This window comes from Poecilia reticulata, linkage group LG21 (genome assembly GCF_000633615.1).
Source record: "Poecilia reticulata strain Guanapo linkage group LG21, Guppy_female_1.0+MT, whole genome shotgun sequence".
In the NCBI taxonomy this organism is placed as follows: Eukaryota; Metazoa; Chordata; class Actinopteri; order Cyprinodontiformes; family Poeciliidae; genus Poecilia; species Poecilia reticulata.
The window spans coordinates 21,549,050-21,566,434 of NC_024351.1; the positions used below are offsets into that span (position 1 = coordinate 21,549,050).

Sequence of the window (17,385 nt, forward strand, 5' to 3'; positions counted from 1 at the left end):
TAAAGTCGACTCCATCACTAAAGTTCACAAGATGGAAGTTCACATGGACAACGGCTGACAACTTATAAAAAATATATTTTCCTAGCTAGATAAGTCAAACAAAAGCTGGCTTATGAGATCTTTTTTTTGCCCAACTTCACAGGTACTGCCTACCTGCGGTCAGAGCTGGGTGAACGGAGTTAATGCAAAATGATGGAAATGAACAGCTAATGTTGAGACTCTGAGGTTGTTCAGCAGGTTTGTGGAAAACTTTGAAAGCTGTTTTCACTAAATTTCAAATGACTTTATCTTAATTTCTTTCTTTTATTTCCATGTGTTTGACATCATTGGAAAGCTTAAAATCGACACTTTTTGAATCTGTAAGTATCACAAGACCCCTAAAGTAGACTTGTTTCTACTTTTGTAGTGACCAGTCGCAAATGTAAAAAAATAAAAATAAAAATTTTTAAATAAAAGTTACATAAGCTAACTTTAAAAGCACATGAAAAACTTAACCATGCAAAAAAAAAAAGATATACAGAAAAGCCTTAAAATGATTTATTTTTACAGCATGTACACATAATAAAAATCAGCACGCAGTCAAAAAAAACATCAGCTTCAGTTTATTGTAGAAAAAAACATGAACCATTTTCTTCCAACATGGCTGTGTCTCAACCATGAAAACATCTTTGCCACGCTCCCTCATTGTTTTGAAGTTGCTGGGGTTGTTTAGAGCTGGTGACGAGTTACAATAGTTGCATAAATCATCATTGGGTTTTTCAACCAAGACAACAAACATAACTTTATTAGAAAAAGAGATTGAAAAGGCTTTATATTTATATACAAGGCTTAGGTATTACTGTACATTAACATAGCAACAATGATAAACAAAATGCAAGAAAATGAATGTAGGACAAAGAATGACAGGTTAAAACCAACGGTCTTCCCTCTTCATCATAGGAACCCTTCAGGCAGTTACTTCATCAACCAGCGGTGGACTTATCAGCTGAAGTCAGTGATTTTATAGTTTCTGCCCGCACCTGAAAAAAGAATATACTATATAAGTACACAGCTATAACAACATGGGAGTGGTTGATTGATTTGTGCACAAAAAATATTTCAAATCAATAGATTTGACATAAATGATAGCTCTTTCCAAAATATTAAATTTTTTGTGTAAAGGGCACACAGACACCTTTTTGTCCAGCAGTGTTCCAAACACCCAAATGAAACAACCCTGCAAAAAAGACACAAGGATTTGAGAAAGAGTTTCAAAAAGTAGGGAGTTTTAGAATAACTCTGGATAGTAAACATGTGATTGTTGTTACCTGCAGTGAATTGCACAGGGTAAAAGCAAAATGAATCTCCTTGTGTTGTGGAGCAATTATGGTTCCGATTCCCAAACTCCACGTCAGTCCGAAAAACGGTGTGAGCACAGCCAGACTCCTGGCAATCACCACCAGAACATGCTGCTCTCCTGCCTGGTTGGCATTACTTACTGCTCTTCTGCTCAGCATTTTATAAATCACAACTAGCAGGATGAGGAAGTTTATTGCCACGATCACAAGTGCAGGACCCACAAAGGCCAACAGAGCTCTGGAGTCCTCCCAGTTCAGCCAACAGCCACTACTTTCTCTGATGTATTTATGTGACGGGACAGTCACTGCCATGGTTGTTATGGCGATGACCAGCGGCGCAGCGTACCCCAGAACAAATCCAATAACCAGCATGGACGTTTTGGACAATCCGCCCTCGAAGACGAAGACGGTGCGGTAGAGCAGCAGCAGGGCTGAGGCCAACATCCAGAAGAACATGGCGAGGTAGAAGAGGTGGATGAAGAAGGTCACGGCTGCACACAGGGCAGGGTTTTTCTTCTTATCGGCGTCTGAAATGTACGCTCCGATGATGAACCAGATGTTTGCAATCAGGAGAGAAATGGCGATGTTGATGATGGAAACGTGACGCAGGAAGGCRGTGGTGTTGGTACTTATTTTTTTCCAAGTGAGAGCTTCAGTGATAAGACATATGACCAAAGAAGCCATGGATATGCCAACTCCAATTATCGTTATGTCCTTGATGTTTTTATCCTCAATAATCTCAGGGGACATCAGCATGGAGAAGGAGGTGAGATGGTTGCAGCTGCAGCTGATGGTTTCATTGTTGTGGGACAGCAGAGAGCAGCCAGAGTTGCTCCATCCTCCAAGACCATCAAAGAGTGTGAAATTCCAGAAAACACACTTTGGGTTTCCCAGGGTGACATTCAGAATTCCTGATGTTATTGATATATTTCTGATTTTGGCTGCTGTCGTAGCGAGAACAACCTTTCCGTTGATAACCATGGATGAGGAGTTGTCTTCATCTCTTGGAGGGAGCACGTTATCCATGGACGCGAATACGATCGTGGTAATGTATTGACTTCCTCCGCTGCCCTCTGGTATGTCTATCTCCACTGAGAAGTTAAAATCATGACGAAAATGGTTTTCGAACATAGTTTTAATCAGTTGAATGAAACTTGTCTCAATGGCAAAGGTTTCATTGACCAGATTGTCCGATACAGACTCAAAAAGATTCAGCAAGGCAGAGCTGGTGCTTCGTATTGTGGAGTTGTTTTGGTTTWTTTTGCCGTCTTTTTCGTTGAGAGTGTCCCATGATCCCTTTGATTCAATGGACGTGAGAACGCCAGCCGTTTCCAGGATATACTGTTTTTAAAAACAGTAAACACATATATTAAACATGTATATTTTGAAATATGGAGATATTACGTAACATACACCTTCACCTACCGTTGTTGACTTTTTATTTAGTGGGAAAGTTAACAATGGGGATTTGCTAGCTACATTGTTAAGGATCGTAACAATCGAACTGATCGTGGCTGGAGAAACGGAAACGATCCCAGTGTTGTTGACAGTCACATTTCTGAGTTCCTCCAAGAAATTTGGCAATGTTGAGTCATTTATTGTCTGTTGTAGTTAAAGAAATACATTTTTAGTTTCACAGTTAAAGTCATGGCTTGTATTTGTTTAACTTTAGATTGTTTCTGATGATAAAACCAAATATAATGCAATACATTAAAAATACAGTCTTGTTTAATTGTTCTACAATCATGTTTTAATTCAAGTATGAAAAGACAATTGTAGGAATGTTTGAATTCTGAAATTAAATCTTTTTTTTTGAAACACCATCTGATTTTCAGATGTCTGAGGCGTCATAATCAAAACATTAAGCTTTTTGGGGGGTTATGTGATCATCCTAACCAAAAAGTAATTTTTCCAATGTATTTTAAATTTGTAATCAGTTTTATGTAAATACAGTTGGTAAAAATTGTACTGAACACATAAATGTTTCTTTTAGATGAATTTGGCAAGAACACATCACATAAATATTTTGGTCATCCAATCTGATCTAGAACAGGAAATGTGTAATATGATTTAATGAGAGGCAGCTAGAAAAATGGTTCCCAATATTTTCTTTTTGAAAACTATTTGTAAAGAGGCACAGACATCAGAGATACTTATCAAAAACATGACAGGATGTAATATAATTGATTTTTCTTTACTAAAGTTGAAAATAAATATACAAATGTTGCATTCTACTGATATCAGAGTCTTTTTTATTGTGTTTTGGTGTAATGATAGTAAACATGGGTGAGTTACCTTAGATTTATCAAGCATCTCCTGAATGGGTGCGAGGACACAATTGTCCTCTTTTTGTTCGTATTTTGCATTTTTCATACAAACTGCTGTCATATTTCCCACCATGCCCTCGCCACAGGGTGCCGACACTTGGTGATCTACTAATCCGATTCCATATGGAGGCTCTGAACATGTAATAACTAAAGATGGAAGAATATGGTGAGTTGAACCCAAAATTCTGACAAGATAAGATGATTTTGACTTTTTGATTGACCAGCTCCAATTTTTCAAAATAGGCACAAATCACCCTAATCACAACCCAATCACCACACAACACTTACTAACTTAGAGGGACGTCACAAGATCGTTATATTTATCTTTATATATATTTATATTATATCTCACAAGTTATATTTCATTTGACAAGTTTCTGATTATAACATTTTCTAAAGTAGAACAAAAAATGCTTTTCTTCTTACATTTGCTAAATCAGCATTACAGCAAACATTACATGTCTAGCATACAGTTGGTCAAAGAATGATACAGGTGACAGCCACTCTCAGCCAGATGCATTATGGGTTTTAATGAACGGTGTAAATTGGCACAGCAGAAAATTAGAGCGACAATCTAAAAGCTCTCCACACCAAGCAATGCAAAACCTGCCGGCAGTAATAATGACATGAGTAGTTTTACTTAGTAATAACAAATGTTTTGGGTTTCTTGATCTATCCCAGCAGTGCAAGGATACTGTGCCAATATGGCAACACAAATAGCTACATAACACCCTGCTTTTGGCAAGCTGTTTGTGTATTTATGCTATATTCTTAATAGCGGTTTTCCCTACTTGATTGCAGACTACCATTTTTTTCCAACACCAGCTAGACTTTATTTCTTTCCAGTAGATACACCATCACACACTGAGGACTAATTCATTCTGCACCGACTCAGTCTGCTCCACAGTCTGGGTAATGGAAATTTTACTTTGACTCTTGAACGTTCTAGTGCAGCCCAGACTGAGCACTAGGGACAATAATACTGGGAGTCAGCAGGTGGCGCCAAACACACCTGCTGACTGAAGCGGTGAGCAGAGATCTGCTGTTTTTATCCGTTTAGATAGTTTATTTTGCAGGACCCCTTTAAGTGGAGGTGAAATGCCATCATCAGAAACATAAAATAGGTAAAATCAGAATACCATTGACTTCTTCACATGTATAGATGGACGTGGGGACGACGTTGCTGTCAAACATCTGGAATAGTTCTCCGATAGTGCTTTCCACTATGTAGCCAGGATTATTCCATTAAAACACATTAGAGACAGATGAGTGAGTTTGGAAGTTATAAATACATATTAAAACATTTTTCTAACAAATTAACTACAAAAAAAAATCAGTAAGCCATTATCACCTTTGGAAATAATCTGTAAGAGAAATGACATATCCAAATTAGTCTTCATGTAAAACACTTTGCACAATTTTTTCAACGGTTCTAATGTAGGTGCAATATTATAAAATAGAGATAATAAAGAAATGAATGCGTACCTGCCACATGCAGACAGCTCCAATCAGAAACACAGACGCTCTGATCCACATTGTCAATCTGATGCAAAAGCACAAAACACAGTGGCATTAATACAGCCATATTCAATCAATTTGAAAATACGATGAATACAGTGGTGTGGAAGTTTTCACCCTCTTCCAAATTTCAGTTTTTGTTTTGTCACACTTCAGTGTATCAGAACATCAAACCAATATAACATAAATATAATCTAATTATAGCAAAATTAATACACATAACGTTTTCTGCTGGTACCAACCAAACAATTTTTAATACACAATTATTCGTAAAACTGTAGAATTTAAAGAGGGTGTCCTTTTTACAAACACTGTAAATATAGATGTCAGTTTCATTTAAAGAAATATGTTCTTTAAAAAGGAGAAGGTAGTTTCTTTGTTTAAAACCAAAAAAATACAGGTAGATCTATAAAAAAATCTGACTATTGTGTAAAACTCTAATAACTCTAACCAGTCATCTCAGTCATTTTAGAGATCCAGTAGTAAAATGTTTCAAGCTTTTATTTCATGCAGTTTCAGTGATTTTGACTTAAAGGTGCAGAAAACACAAAAGTCACCGTCTTAAAAAATTACAGTATCACATCAGACCGGTTCTCCTCCTGCATGAATTACTGCATTAATGCTCCGTGGCACGGAGGAGATCAGCCTGTGGTTCTGTGTAGGTGGAATGGAAACCCAGGCTTTCAGATCATCTTCATTGTTGGGTCCGGTGTCGCTCATCTTCCTCTTGACAACAACCCAGCGATTCTCTGTAGGTTAAAGGTTAGGTCTGGTGGCCAATCAACAACAGGAACACCATGGTCACTGAAGCAGCTTTTGGTACCTTCAGCAGGATTGACTGTGGACTCCAGAAAATCCAGTGGACCAGAACCAGCAGATGACATGGCAGCCCAAACTATCACTGACTCTGGAGATTTTTTTCTGGCCCTTCTTGTCCCTTCTTCACTTTCACTGGAACCTTGATTTCCAAATGAAATGCATAACTTACAGAAGTCCGGACCACTGAGCAGCAGTCCAGTTCTGATGTTGTTTCTGGTTCAGGGGTGGCTTGGTGTGGAGGATGCATCATTTGTAGCCATGTCTATGAGTCTTGATGTACCACCTCTGGTTGAGTCCACTCCCTGTGAAGCTCCCCTAAATTCTGAAATGGATATTGCTCGACAGTTTCAAGGTTGAGGTTCTCCCTGTTGYAGCTTTTCCTAGCACATTTTTACCATCCAATCAATGTTCTGTTAATATGGTTGGATCCAGAGCTGTGTGAACAACCAGCTTCTTTAGCTGAACTTTTGTGTCTTGTTCTGCTTGTGATGGAAGTTCATGACTGTCTGACATCTGTCCAATCAGCAGTCTTCCTTATGAGGGACTGTTTAAAGTCTCAGGGAACCTCTGCAGATGTTCACAGTTATTCAGCTGATTAGCGCGTGACACCAGGATTTTCCACTTTTGATATTTTTCACACTATTCTCATTTTCTGAGACACTGTCTGTGAGACACAACATCAAAATTKCAAGAACCAAAAGCTTTGAAAATTTCACTCTGAGTGATAATTCATTATAATACATGCGTTTCACTTTCTGAGATGACTAGCAGGAAATGCTGCACATTTATGCAATATTCTATTTTTTATTTTTTTTAAATGCACCTGTATGCAAAGTAATTTGCTTGGTTTAGTCAACACTTTCTTTGTATTACTCAGTTATGTTGGCTGTTTTCTGGTTTGGTTAACAGGTTTGGTATGGGGGTTTGGTTTACTGCTGGTTTGGTATGGGGGCGATGCGTCATTTGTTTCAATGTGTTGGTTTTTGTCCATGTTCAGGGTGGCAAAGGAACCTGCTGGCATCTCTGTTAAGAGCTCAAAACATGCACATCTAGCCACTGTGATCACTGTGTTACTTGTGAAATTTTATTTAATTTTAAATTTTTAAGTTTTTCTAAGCAAACTTATTTGCATCACTTTGCATCCAGGTAGGAGCTTTAAAATGCTTTAGTTGTGCTGTTCATTTCCAGGGTGCTGTGAACTCCTCCAACGTGAAAAAAAATTTGTAGTTATATATTTAAAAAATACTGTATATTCTAAAATATTCTAGGATGGTCAGCTAGTAGTATCCAATGATCTTAAGATACAGAGGAGGAAAACATCAAACTAAAAGATAAGTATAGTAAGATGAAACAAAATCAGTCCCAGGCACAAAGTTGATTAAGTCGGTTCCAGAAAAGGAAAATCAAACTGCTAAAAAGAAAAGAACTGAAGGCAGAGAGGAAGACTCCAAATTAGCTTCAGACAACGTGAAAAAAAAAAATTAGTCAAAGTTACACCTGAGTTACACATGCAGTTAATATTTCTACACAGGACATGTAGAAAATGTCCTTCAAAAATAACATCTTGAAGGTGTTATAAAAAAAAAAAAGATTCTTTAAACAGTGTTTGTAACTCAGACTGCATATTTGCAGGGGCGGATCTAGTGGGGTGGCAGGGGTGGCTGTTGCCACCCCAAATGAGAGCCTCGCCACCCCTGTTGCCACCGCAGCTAGCGACAATGAATTCAATAAATAGTTATGGCAAATCGGACATTAAGCGCATGAAACTCTTTTTTCCCCAACAACATTGAATGCAACACAATGTAACCTGACACCTACTGGGGAAGTGCAAGAGAAGGACAGAGCACGAGGCAGCAGCATTGATGGATATATGTTACTGGACTGGACATTACGTGATTTATCGTAAGTCACACATGCGCCATATCGGTGCTCAGGAAAATACTACAATAACGCAAATAATCAGAACAACTGACGCAATGTTTAGTAGTTAATTCAACCATGGTAATAAGGGCTTCAAATTTCACAGGTGAGGAAAACGTTTAAATTTAAAGAAAACAATGAACAAATGAGCAGTGGGTCAGTTATACTAGCCTAACTGTTAGCCTGCTACTGACTTTGATAACCTTAACATGTGCTGCGCAGTTCGGTGTGTTTTGGTTCMGTTGGCACTAAAACAGGTCAACCCGCCACCACGTCATCAGTAGAGCAGCTGTTTAAATCAGCTAATCAACCGCCGCTGTGCTCAGGCGAAAACTTATTAATAATCACAATATAGACATCAAGCTGAATGTTCTGTTTTGGTGTTTTTGCTACTTTTTTGTGTGAAAAATGTTTGTTTTTTGGTGTTGATTCCCCTGATCGGTAATCTCTGCTCTATTTGCTCCTTGAGCTGTTGTGTGTCGATTGCCATGGCAAAGGGTCGTATGTAATACCAACACACAGAGCGAGAAAAGGCGGAATAAAAGTTGTTGGAGCTATTTTTTTCTTTCTTTATTTATCCATTTGAATTTTGTTACTTTATTCTTAAATTTCTATTTTTGGTATTATTTACAGAGTTTATTTGTAGGTTGATAATTGTTGATTTTATTTATTTTTTTGTTTTATTATTTTTCTTATTTGTTTTCTAAATTTAGACAGGAAGTAATGTGGGTCAGTCCACATAGATAAGTTCAGGGGCCTGGAGAAGGACCAGCACGCATTTGGGTTTGAGGCTGATGGTTTTTAAGAGTGGTAGCATGAGAACAAATGAAAGTTTGATCTCTGTAATTGTTTGGTGAAAGAGGAAAATAAATCACCGAGATCAATCAATAAGTTTGGACATTGAACCTTGTTTTGCCCGTGTCTAGAATCATGACCCCAGTGCCTTAGTAGTGGCTTGGTGGAACTTTTATTGGATGTTTGGCTTTGCAAACAATCAGAAGTGGTTCTGTTTGGTTCTTCACCTGTTTATCAGCTTTATTGTAGCTTTATTGTGGCGCCACTGTCTGCAACCACTGCAATTCCTAAAAACAAGCGACAAAAACTGAGCTAATCTCCTGTGTTCTAAAAACATGGTGATATTTATAACAGTTGTCAAACTACGGCTCCTACAGCATATTTACAGTAAATCCTGCACTACATCTGTCATGGCTTCTGTAGCAACTGCATTGAGGTCACAGTTGTATCTTTATTGCATTATGCAAATGTCCGAGATCAGCATAGTAATGTTAAATAAATACAAAATCTGTGATGCACATGCACATTGTCCAACAAATAATAAAAAGAAGTTCAGCCTGAAATGTAATGAGCTAACCATGCTAGGTTAGCTCATCGTTGTCATGACCACTGCGCTTAGTACTGAACTAGTTTCAGTCAGCAGATTAAATTCTTATTCCTTGTGCCTTTGCACATTATTATGCAAGATTATTGTATGTGTATGGATTACTTGGGTTGTTACTGATACCTGTTGTGAATGTTATGCCGATGAACCCTCTGTGATCATCAATACAGTACTGAGAAAAATATGTTCAGTTGCCTATAGTGTATTCTAGAACAGTGTTTCCCAACCCTGGTCATTAAGGCACACTGACCTGCATGTTTTAGATGTTCCCCTGCTTCAACACACCCCATTCAGATGATTGCAATTCAGCAAAACCCTGTTAATCAGCCAACAATTAAAATCATGTGTGCTGATTGGTCTGTATGGCCTGATCACCAGCCACGATCCTCTGAAGACACTTGGACGATATGAGAGACAATATTTGCTTTTCTGTTAATTCAATTTAAGTTTAATATTTCAACTTTAATTTTTATTTCAGTTCAATCTATGTTTTAGATTCTCATCCCACACAGCTTGTTGGCTGTTATTCCAATGTCAGCTTAATAATGAAAAACCTGCCAGCCTCAACAGCCGCTTCCAAATACTTTCATTTAAAAACTCACAAATTGGAGAATAAAATACAGCTTCCTGTGAAATCTTCTCTTGACAGTTTAAAACTTCTTGTGCTCAGATTCCTTTGAGCTACTCACTTACACGTCAGTGATCCTGTAGACTTTGATAAAAAAAAGGCAGAAATATCTTACCTTTCCTTGGTATTGATGTTGAAATCAAGAAAAGAACATAAATCCTCCGACTTTCCGTAGCTGGACAGCAAAATATTCCCAGTGTTCGCATATAGAAAGGGAATTAAAATGTTCCTGGAAAACTGCGTTCTGCTGGAGAGAACGTCTTTGTCCGGGTTATGGAGCCAGTCAGGAAATGATGGGGGAGTTCAACGATTCTCATGCATTACAGCTTTTATTGACAGTCCATTTGCATTTATGGCGTCCGTCAGATACGGTCCGACAACAGAACCATCAAACAGCTTCGCTCGAAATGATGTGAATTTGGGAATATTTGCTTAAATGTTACTTTGTGGGAATTGAATAAAATATCTCTTTTTGATCTGCAACAGACAGGCGACCTGTCCAGGGTGACCCCGCCTCTTGCCCGGAACGTTACCTTTAGAGAGGCACCAGCAACCCTCCCGACCCCACTGAGGGACAAGGGTGTATAGAAAATGGATGGATGGATGGATGGATCTCTTTTTGATGAAATGTGGATGTAAAGAATGACACCATCATTTGTTTTATAGGTTAATGTTCCACTGGTTGGTTTGGGAGTTTGGTTTTTGCATAAGTAAATGTTCACTTCCTGTTTCTCATCCACTCATAATCCAGCTAGAGAAAGGCAAAGTAATGGAGAAATATCTAACAACCACATGAAGAATGACTACTGAGAAAGTAATAATAATAATAATAATAATAATAATAATAATAATAATAATCCCTGGGGTTATAATATTAATATTTTTAAATGAAGACATACTATCTAATATACTAATATAGTTGATACTTTAGGAACACAACCGTAATGTAGAAATGAAAGAAGTTTTATTCAGTTGAATTTTTATTTTAAAACGAAAACGATCTGAAAAGGAAACTTTATTTCAATTTTTCTAATGTGTAATTTGGTTTTGGAAAACTATGCAAAACACATTTGATCAGGCCGGGTTACCGTGGTGACTCAGCTAAATAAACAAGCTTATCGCTTTGCTCAACAGCCTGGTTTTGTTTTAGTTATTTGCATAAAATTTAATAGAGCCATTTGAATAAAATAATCACCTGGGTGGATTCTAACCTCTCACAATATAAACTTCAAAAAAAAAAAAAAAAAATGGGATTGATCAATACTTATCTGGAATTTCTAATATTGTTTCCCTTGTGAAATAATCAAACCAACAGATTTTTTTCTGTATTAATTTGTCCGTCTCAGTAATAAAATAGGATATTGTGAAAAACTGTGAAGAATTTATATGAAAAAGCATTATTTTAGACTTTAGTATTGTATTAAAATGATTATCAATACTAATAGTTTCTTTTTTTGTTTGTTTTTGTGTCTTTTGTATTACACTGCATGTTGTTTAACAGTTTCAATCAGGCCTGTTTAGAACAAAGACCTGCGGTTTGTTTGTAGAAAAAGGTTCAAACCAGGATTAGAACATTTAAGTATGTGAAACTGTGGCATTTAACTTGCAAAAGAAGTGGGTACAGTTTGAGTTTACTCAAAAAATGAAAAACTTCCTAGTTAAGTTTATTATTTTCACCCAATGATTGAGTCCTTCTGACCAAGACTGAGAGATAAACTTTATTATTCCTGCAGGAAATTATTACACCAAATGTTCTAAGTTTATTAGATGAGTACTATGTGACACAATGAGTTTAATAGTTTTACATTTTACATTTTTTCACAGTTTTGTAAGGCAGTGACTTTTGGGGTTTTGTTCTCTGTAAGCCATAATTGTCAAAAAACGACACTAAAGAAAAGCTTGAAATGAATCAAGAAAAGATTCGGGTTTCACTTCTGAGATGAATGTTTTAGAATATTCTGATTTTCTGAACTGTACTTGTGGGTGAAGGAACTGCAGGATGAGAATCAACCAATCAGAACCTGACGATTCACATAAACCTCAGTTTCTGCTTCATTTTGTCAGTCACATCCTGCCAGCCAATCACAGCTGTGGTTCTGTTCACCCTGATTTAAAGGGCCATGGCGTATAATGTGCATAAAATTCATGTTAAACATCCCCAGCTCTGGAAATGTTTTCTATATCTTAAATATAAGACTCAGATTGAGCCATTTTCCTCATTAGATGCTGAAGGAACATAAAGTTACACAAGTTATTTCATAGATTACATTACAGTTGAGCAGGAAGCAATCTTTGTAAAGAAAAAAAAATATAATTTTCTTGACTACTGGGATGTTCCCATCTACTAAAGCTCTTTGGGTTTAACTTTGTCGTTGTTCACATCATCAGGTGGCCCTGAAGGTTTTGTTGTTTCTCTAAAGCTGTAGGGAACCAGGTGTGTGCAGGTGTGTGTGAGCAGAGTGTGATGCTGCGTTCGGGTGGAGTGTGAGTGTTAGGGGACTCAGGGAGCTCGGGGACTTCGCACCTTTAATTGATCCACCGTGAGGCTTTGTTAGACCCGAGCAGAGAAAGCACTGCAGAGGTCCATCATAATAATGAGTTTCATTATTATTTATTATTATTCTGACACTTTATGCAACTTTTAGAGGCCTTAACATGTTCAAAACTCACCAAACTTCACCTAAAATGATCTCCCCTGAGGAAAGTCTTGGCCCACCCAATACCGCTTATAACTTTAATTATAAATGTCTTTTTAAAATTATTATTAATATATAATTCTAGCACAGTCCAAACACTAGAACTAATTAAAATGAAAATATTTCTTCTGTTATGGATTTTTTTCATTCCAGAGAAAAATATTTTTAATGACACAAAGACAACCTGAGTCACACAAAGTGGTGATCAACAGGTGAATAAATGTTAGACTGAGCTAAAGCAACACAGATGGTTTGAAGACAACAGTTTTAATGTTCTGGAGTGGCCCAGTCAAAGCCCAGACCTCAGTGTGATGGGTAATCTGTGCCTGGCTGTCAAAACGTTCATCTGCAAACCAAAGGAGCCCATTGGCTTAAAAAGAGACAATATATTACAATCACTTATTACACGTGTTACTTATTTGTCATTATTTTGTGGAAATCCATTTTTAGTTTTATTTAAAATAAATAAATGTAAATAAATAACAACCAAAATTTGTTTCTCAGTGTTGATTTGCAAAAACAATAAAACATTACAGAAATATTGTGTCAAGTAGCTAAACCGAGCATGGTAGACCTGCTCATTTCAAAGTAGGATGTTGGTTTTGGTATTAAAAACAAAAATTGCAAAAAATTCTATAAATTAGCTGCAAACTAAAAAGGAACATTCTAAATACTTTTAGGAAACCTCAACAGAGCCGCATGTTTCCACTGTAAGAATTGCTGTGCTATGGGAGGCATTACCAGTCAAATATTAACCATCAGCTTAATATTTGTTAAAAATAATAATAAGGACATGGTACAGCCTATAATGTGTGTTTATGTGCACTTGATTTGAGTAGGTTTAGAAAAATCTAAGGGTCAGGTCAATGTAAGTGAAATACTTTGAATAGGCAGAAGTTGTTCTGTGATGATTCTATCATAGCAGATTATCCACGCCAGTTAGAATGTGGTTCCCTGCTTGTTATTGGTCGATCTTTGTGAATCCCACAGTGTAAGAGGCCGATGAGAAGATGATAAAGTTGTGTTCATGGAGGCTGGTGTTTCCAGAAGTCCTTAGGCTGTTGGAGCATCCAGAGGCTCACAGAGACACAGCCTGACTTCTCTCTGCCTGGTACTGAACTGATTCAATCTCTGTACTGTTGTCTCTGTTTGATGTGAACTAAATCTGACTTGTTTTTGCTCATCATGGTCACAGTGGTCACTGTGAACGAGACTCTCTACCTGCTTTGAGGCGGATGCTTTCATTTCCACACTGCCTGCTTCCTACCCAGCCGGATGTTTGATCTTATACGGTTTCCTAGCGCTTCTGTCTCTCGTCACGGTGTGCGGAAACCTCCTGGTGATCATCTCTGTCTTTTACTTCAAACAGCTTCACACTCCCACCAACACTCTGATTCTGTCTCTGGCGGTGGCCGACCTGCTGGTTGGGATGGTCATTTTTCCTCTCAGTTTGTTTTTTCCTCTCAGCTCATGCATGTACAACGTCAGTTTATTTTGCAAGATAAGAGACAGCTTCGACACGCTGCTCAGCATATGCTCCATTATGCACTTGTGTTGCATTTCAGTGGACAGGTACTACGCCGTGTGCCGGCCTCTGACCTACAGGTCTAAAATCAACGGCCATGTTGTCGTTGTCATGATCTCGGTGAGCTGGAGCGTTTCTGTTCTGATCGCCGTTAGTGTGGTGACGACTAGATCAAACGACGATGAATGCAAGGACATGTGCTTCGTGGATGTTGTCATGGCAAATTTTGTCGGGCCTATAGTGTCATTTTACCTTCCAGTGGTCATAATGCTTTGCATCTACCTGAAGATTTTCCTTGTCGCACAGAAACAGGCACGAAGCATCCAGAGCATAAAGTCTGGAGCAACTGCCAGTAAGATGGAGAGAAAAGCCACCAAAACTCTGGCTATTGTTCTGGGAGTTCTGTTTTGTTGGTCTCCTTTCTTCCTTTTCTTAACTTTTCAACCTTTAGGAAATAATCTGGTTCCAGTTCCTGTGATAGAAACAGTTACCTGGCTCGGACTGTCCAACTCCACCCTGAATCCGTTCATCTACGCTTTTTTTTTACACTTGGTACAGGTCAGCCTTTAAAATGATTGTTTCTGGAAAAATCTTAAGAGGACATTTTGTTAACTTGAAGTTGCGATGATAATTTTTTTTTCCTGTGTTTTTTCTCTCTTTTTTAAGCAATAACTGAACTATAAAGTATATAATACTGAAACCTTCTGCTTTTGGGTGATTTCCAGTGACACCAGCATTATTAAACTTGTAAAATCAACTGATATTTGACTTTATGTTAGATACTTCAAAGACACTCTAAATAAATTATTTAGACACTGCGAAATAAATTATTTATTGTTTTACAGATTGTCTGCTTTTCTCTGTTTTCCACAGTAAAGTTTAAGTTTCAAACTAAATGTCTTGAATTTATTGATTTATGAAACTACAATAAAACTTGTTCAAAATCTGCTTTTGTTGCATAAAAAATAGATTTTTGCACCATAACAGCAAAAACTTTGACATAATGTTGAAATACATTTCATCTTTTGTAATAAAAAATGTCCTAATTAATCTTGAGTCTCAGTCTAATGTACCTATTGTACGTTAATTCAAAACATATTAGGTTTTTAAACTTTTGCTTCTATAATTTAGGCTGATTCTTCTTTTAGTCTTTGATGTAGAATCATGGTGGGTCCATGACAGATTTTCTCATTGAACTTTGTTGGTACAAATAATAACTAGGCACTAGACAATCATTACTTTTATTTTTCATGAAAATGTCAATGTTCAATGAGTGATTGATAGCTTAACATTCAACATGCCAGCTTAAATGTTTATTGAGATTTGGACATGGCTGCAGAAAGGTGACAAAAAAAAAAAGACTTTGAAAAAGGCCTGGGTCAGGGAACGTGGAAGATGTTCACCAAAAAGCACAACTCCGGATCTGGTGGGTGAAGTAGATCTTCAAAGAAAGAAATGAAATATAAATAAAACCCCATCGCACATGCATGACCACAAGGCCATCCTGAAGTGACACAAAGTTTATGCTTTGAGGCTTGGAGTTGCCAAATTAATGGTTCAGTCAATCAAAATACAGGCAGAATAAACTTGCTAGCTAACCTAACAGCAGAATATGTGATATAAGCTACGTTGAGAAAAATTAAATGACTTGCAAAAGATTAACAAATATCATATGACATTTTAGTGATGCCTGGTAAAGTAAATCCTATTTACATTTTCCTTTACATTGTGCAAAGGTCCTTTTACTCTGCATTTAATACAGACACTGAGTGTCCTCATGACTCACTGAGCACATGGTACTACTGAAAACAATTTATACACATTTGACAAACAACTTAGTTGTCGTTCTGAACAACTCTGGTGGAATATCTCCATGCCCTTTTCTGTTGCACTAAATAACAAATGTTACCAAATATTTCACCTACACAAAGTAGCTTCCTCTAAGTGTTGCACTCCAAGCTGTTTTCAGTAACATTTATAGTTCCTGCAGTCATGTCATGATAATACATTTCCGATATGCCTGCCTTACAGGCTAGGAAAAGGTCCATATCTTGAAGGTCTTACTGTGTAAACTATGGGAACCCGCCAGAGCATATTAAGCAACTCAACATTGGTTGAGTTGGGTCTCTTTGACCCACATTAGGCTATGAAGGAGCTGCAGAGGCAGATTATCTTGATTGCCACTGGGAGCAACACTGAGAATATCACTGGGTAATAGCAAAGACCAGCTTCCTCAACCTCCATAAAGAACTTGTGAACAGTCAAACATTGTCATTTTAAGAGAATAGGAGCTGATAGTGAACCAGTTGCCTAATCTTGGTCTAAGACTTCAGGAAAGGCTGCTGTGCAGACCTGGAGGTAGAAGTGGCAGCAACGTCTTGAAATGACCTTTTGACACTAGACCAGGGATCGTCAACTCCAGGCCTTGAGGCCCGGTGTTCTGCAGGTTTTAGAAGTGTCTCTGCTTCACGTCAAATAGTCAGGTTATTAGCAGGCTTTTTGAGGAAGTAATTCAGCTATTTGATTGTTGTGTGTTGAACCAGGGACACAACTAAAACTAGCAGAACACTGGCCGTTGAAGACTGAATTTGAGGACCCCTGCTGTAGACGATGAATGATCAACAAGAATGTAATGGTTACAGAAAGAAAGCGGGTCCAGACTGAAGGATGACACTAGATTTCATACTACAGTAGCTTAGAAAAGTTTATATTATTATATTATGAGTTGGTATGGAGCAGGAAGAGTTAGAAGATGGGGTGAGAAAGTTGACATATTGTATCCAAAGGAGCACTTGCCCTGAGCAAAACCTCCTTGGGTTTGTGATGTGGCCTGAGGTTTCTCTCCACAGACTTTGCATGTTGTCTCTTTGCATTGATGGGGACCCACAGTCCAAATGTTTTAATGTTAAGGACCTTCACTGGATTCTGACCCTGCAGTTTAAGGTCCCAGTTTTCCAGCTGGTTGTTTACACGTTTCTGATGATCAGAGTCTGTGACACCAGCACGTTTTTAAACTGGGTTTCAAAATGGAAGTAGTCAGTAACACCTATAGGTGTGAAATACTCCACGATTTGTGAAAGCGCACATGTGCAGAATGCATAACTGCAGGGTTTGTTTTACGCACAGACAGGCAGATAAAAGGCAGAAAACAGGATAGTCTTGTGCTGTGTTTGCAACTTAAACCGCTCAGTTTAAAACAGGTTCTCTTAAGGAATG

The 17,385-nt window shown here is 37.7% G+C and overlaps 1 protein-coding gene and 1 pseudogene across 1 annotated transcript; one reads left to right on the forward strand and one right to left on the reverse strand.

Annotated features, from left to right (window-relative positions):
• Positions 1-580: 580 nt before the first annotated feature.
• Positions 581-10,189, reverse strand: LOC103457750 (adhesion G protein-coupled receptor F5-like). Its single transcript, XM_008398125.1, has 9 exons — positions 10,064-10,189; positions 5,150-5,207; positions 5,016-5,028; positions 4,804-4,887; positions 3,633-3,811; positions 2,763-2,939; positions 1,308-2,678; positions 1,175-1,216; positions 581-1,019 (listed from the first exon to the last, which is right to left on the reverse strand). Exons 2-9 carry the CDS (start codon positions 5,198-5,200, stop codon positions 963-965), a joined length of 1,974 nt encoding a protein of 657 aa, XP_008396347.1. The 5' UTR covers positions 5,201-5,207; positions 10,064-10,189; the 3' UTR covers positions 581-962.
• A 3,020-nt stretch (positions 10,190-13,209) lies between these two features.
• On the forward strand, positions 13,210-14,797 carry LOC103457964 (trace amine-associated receptor 1-like; annotated as a pseudogene).
• Positions 14,798-17,385: the final 2,588 nt, after the last annotated feature.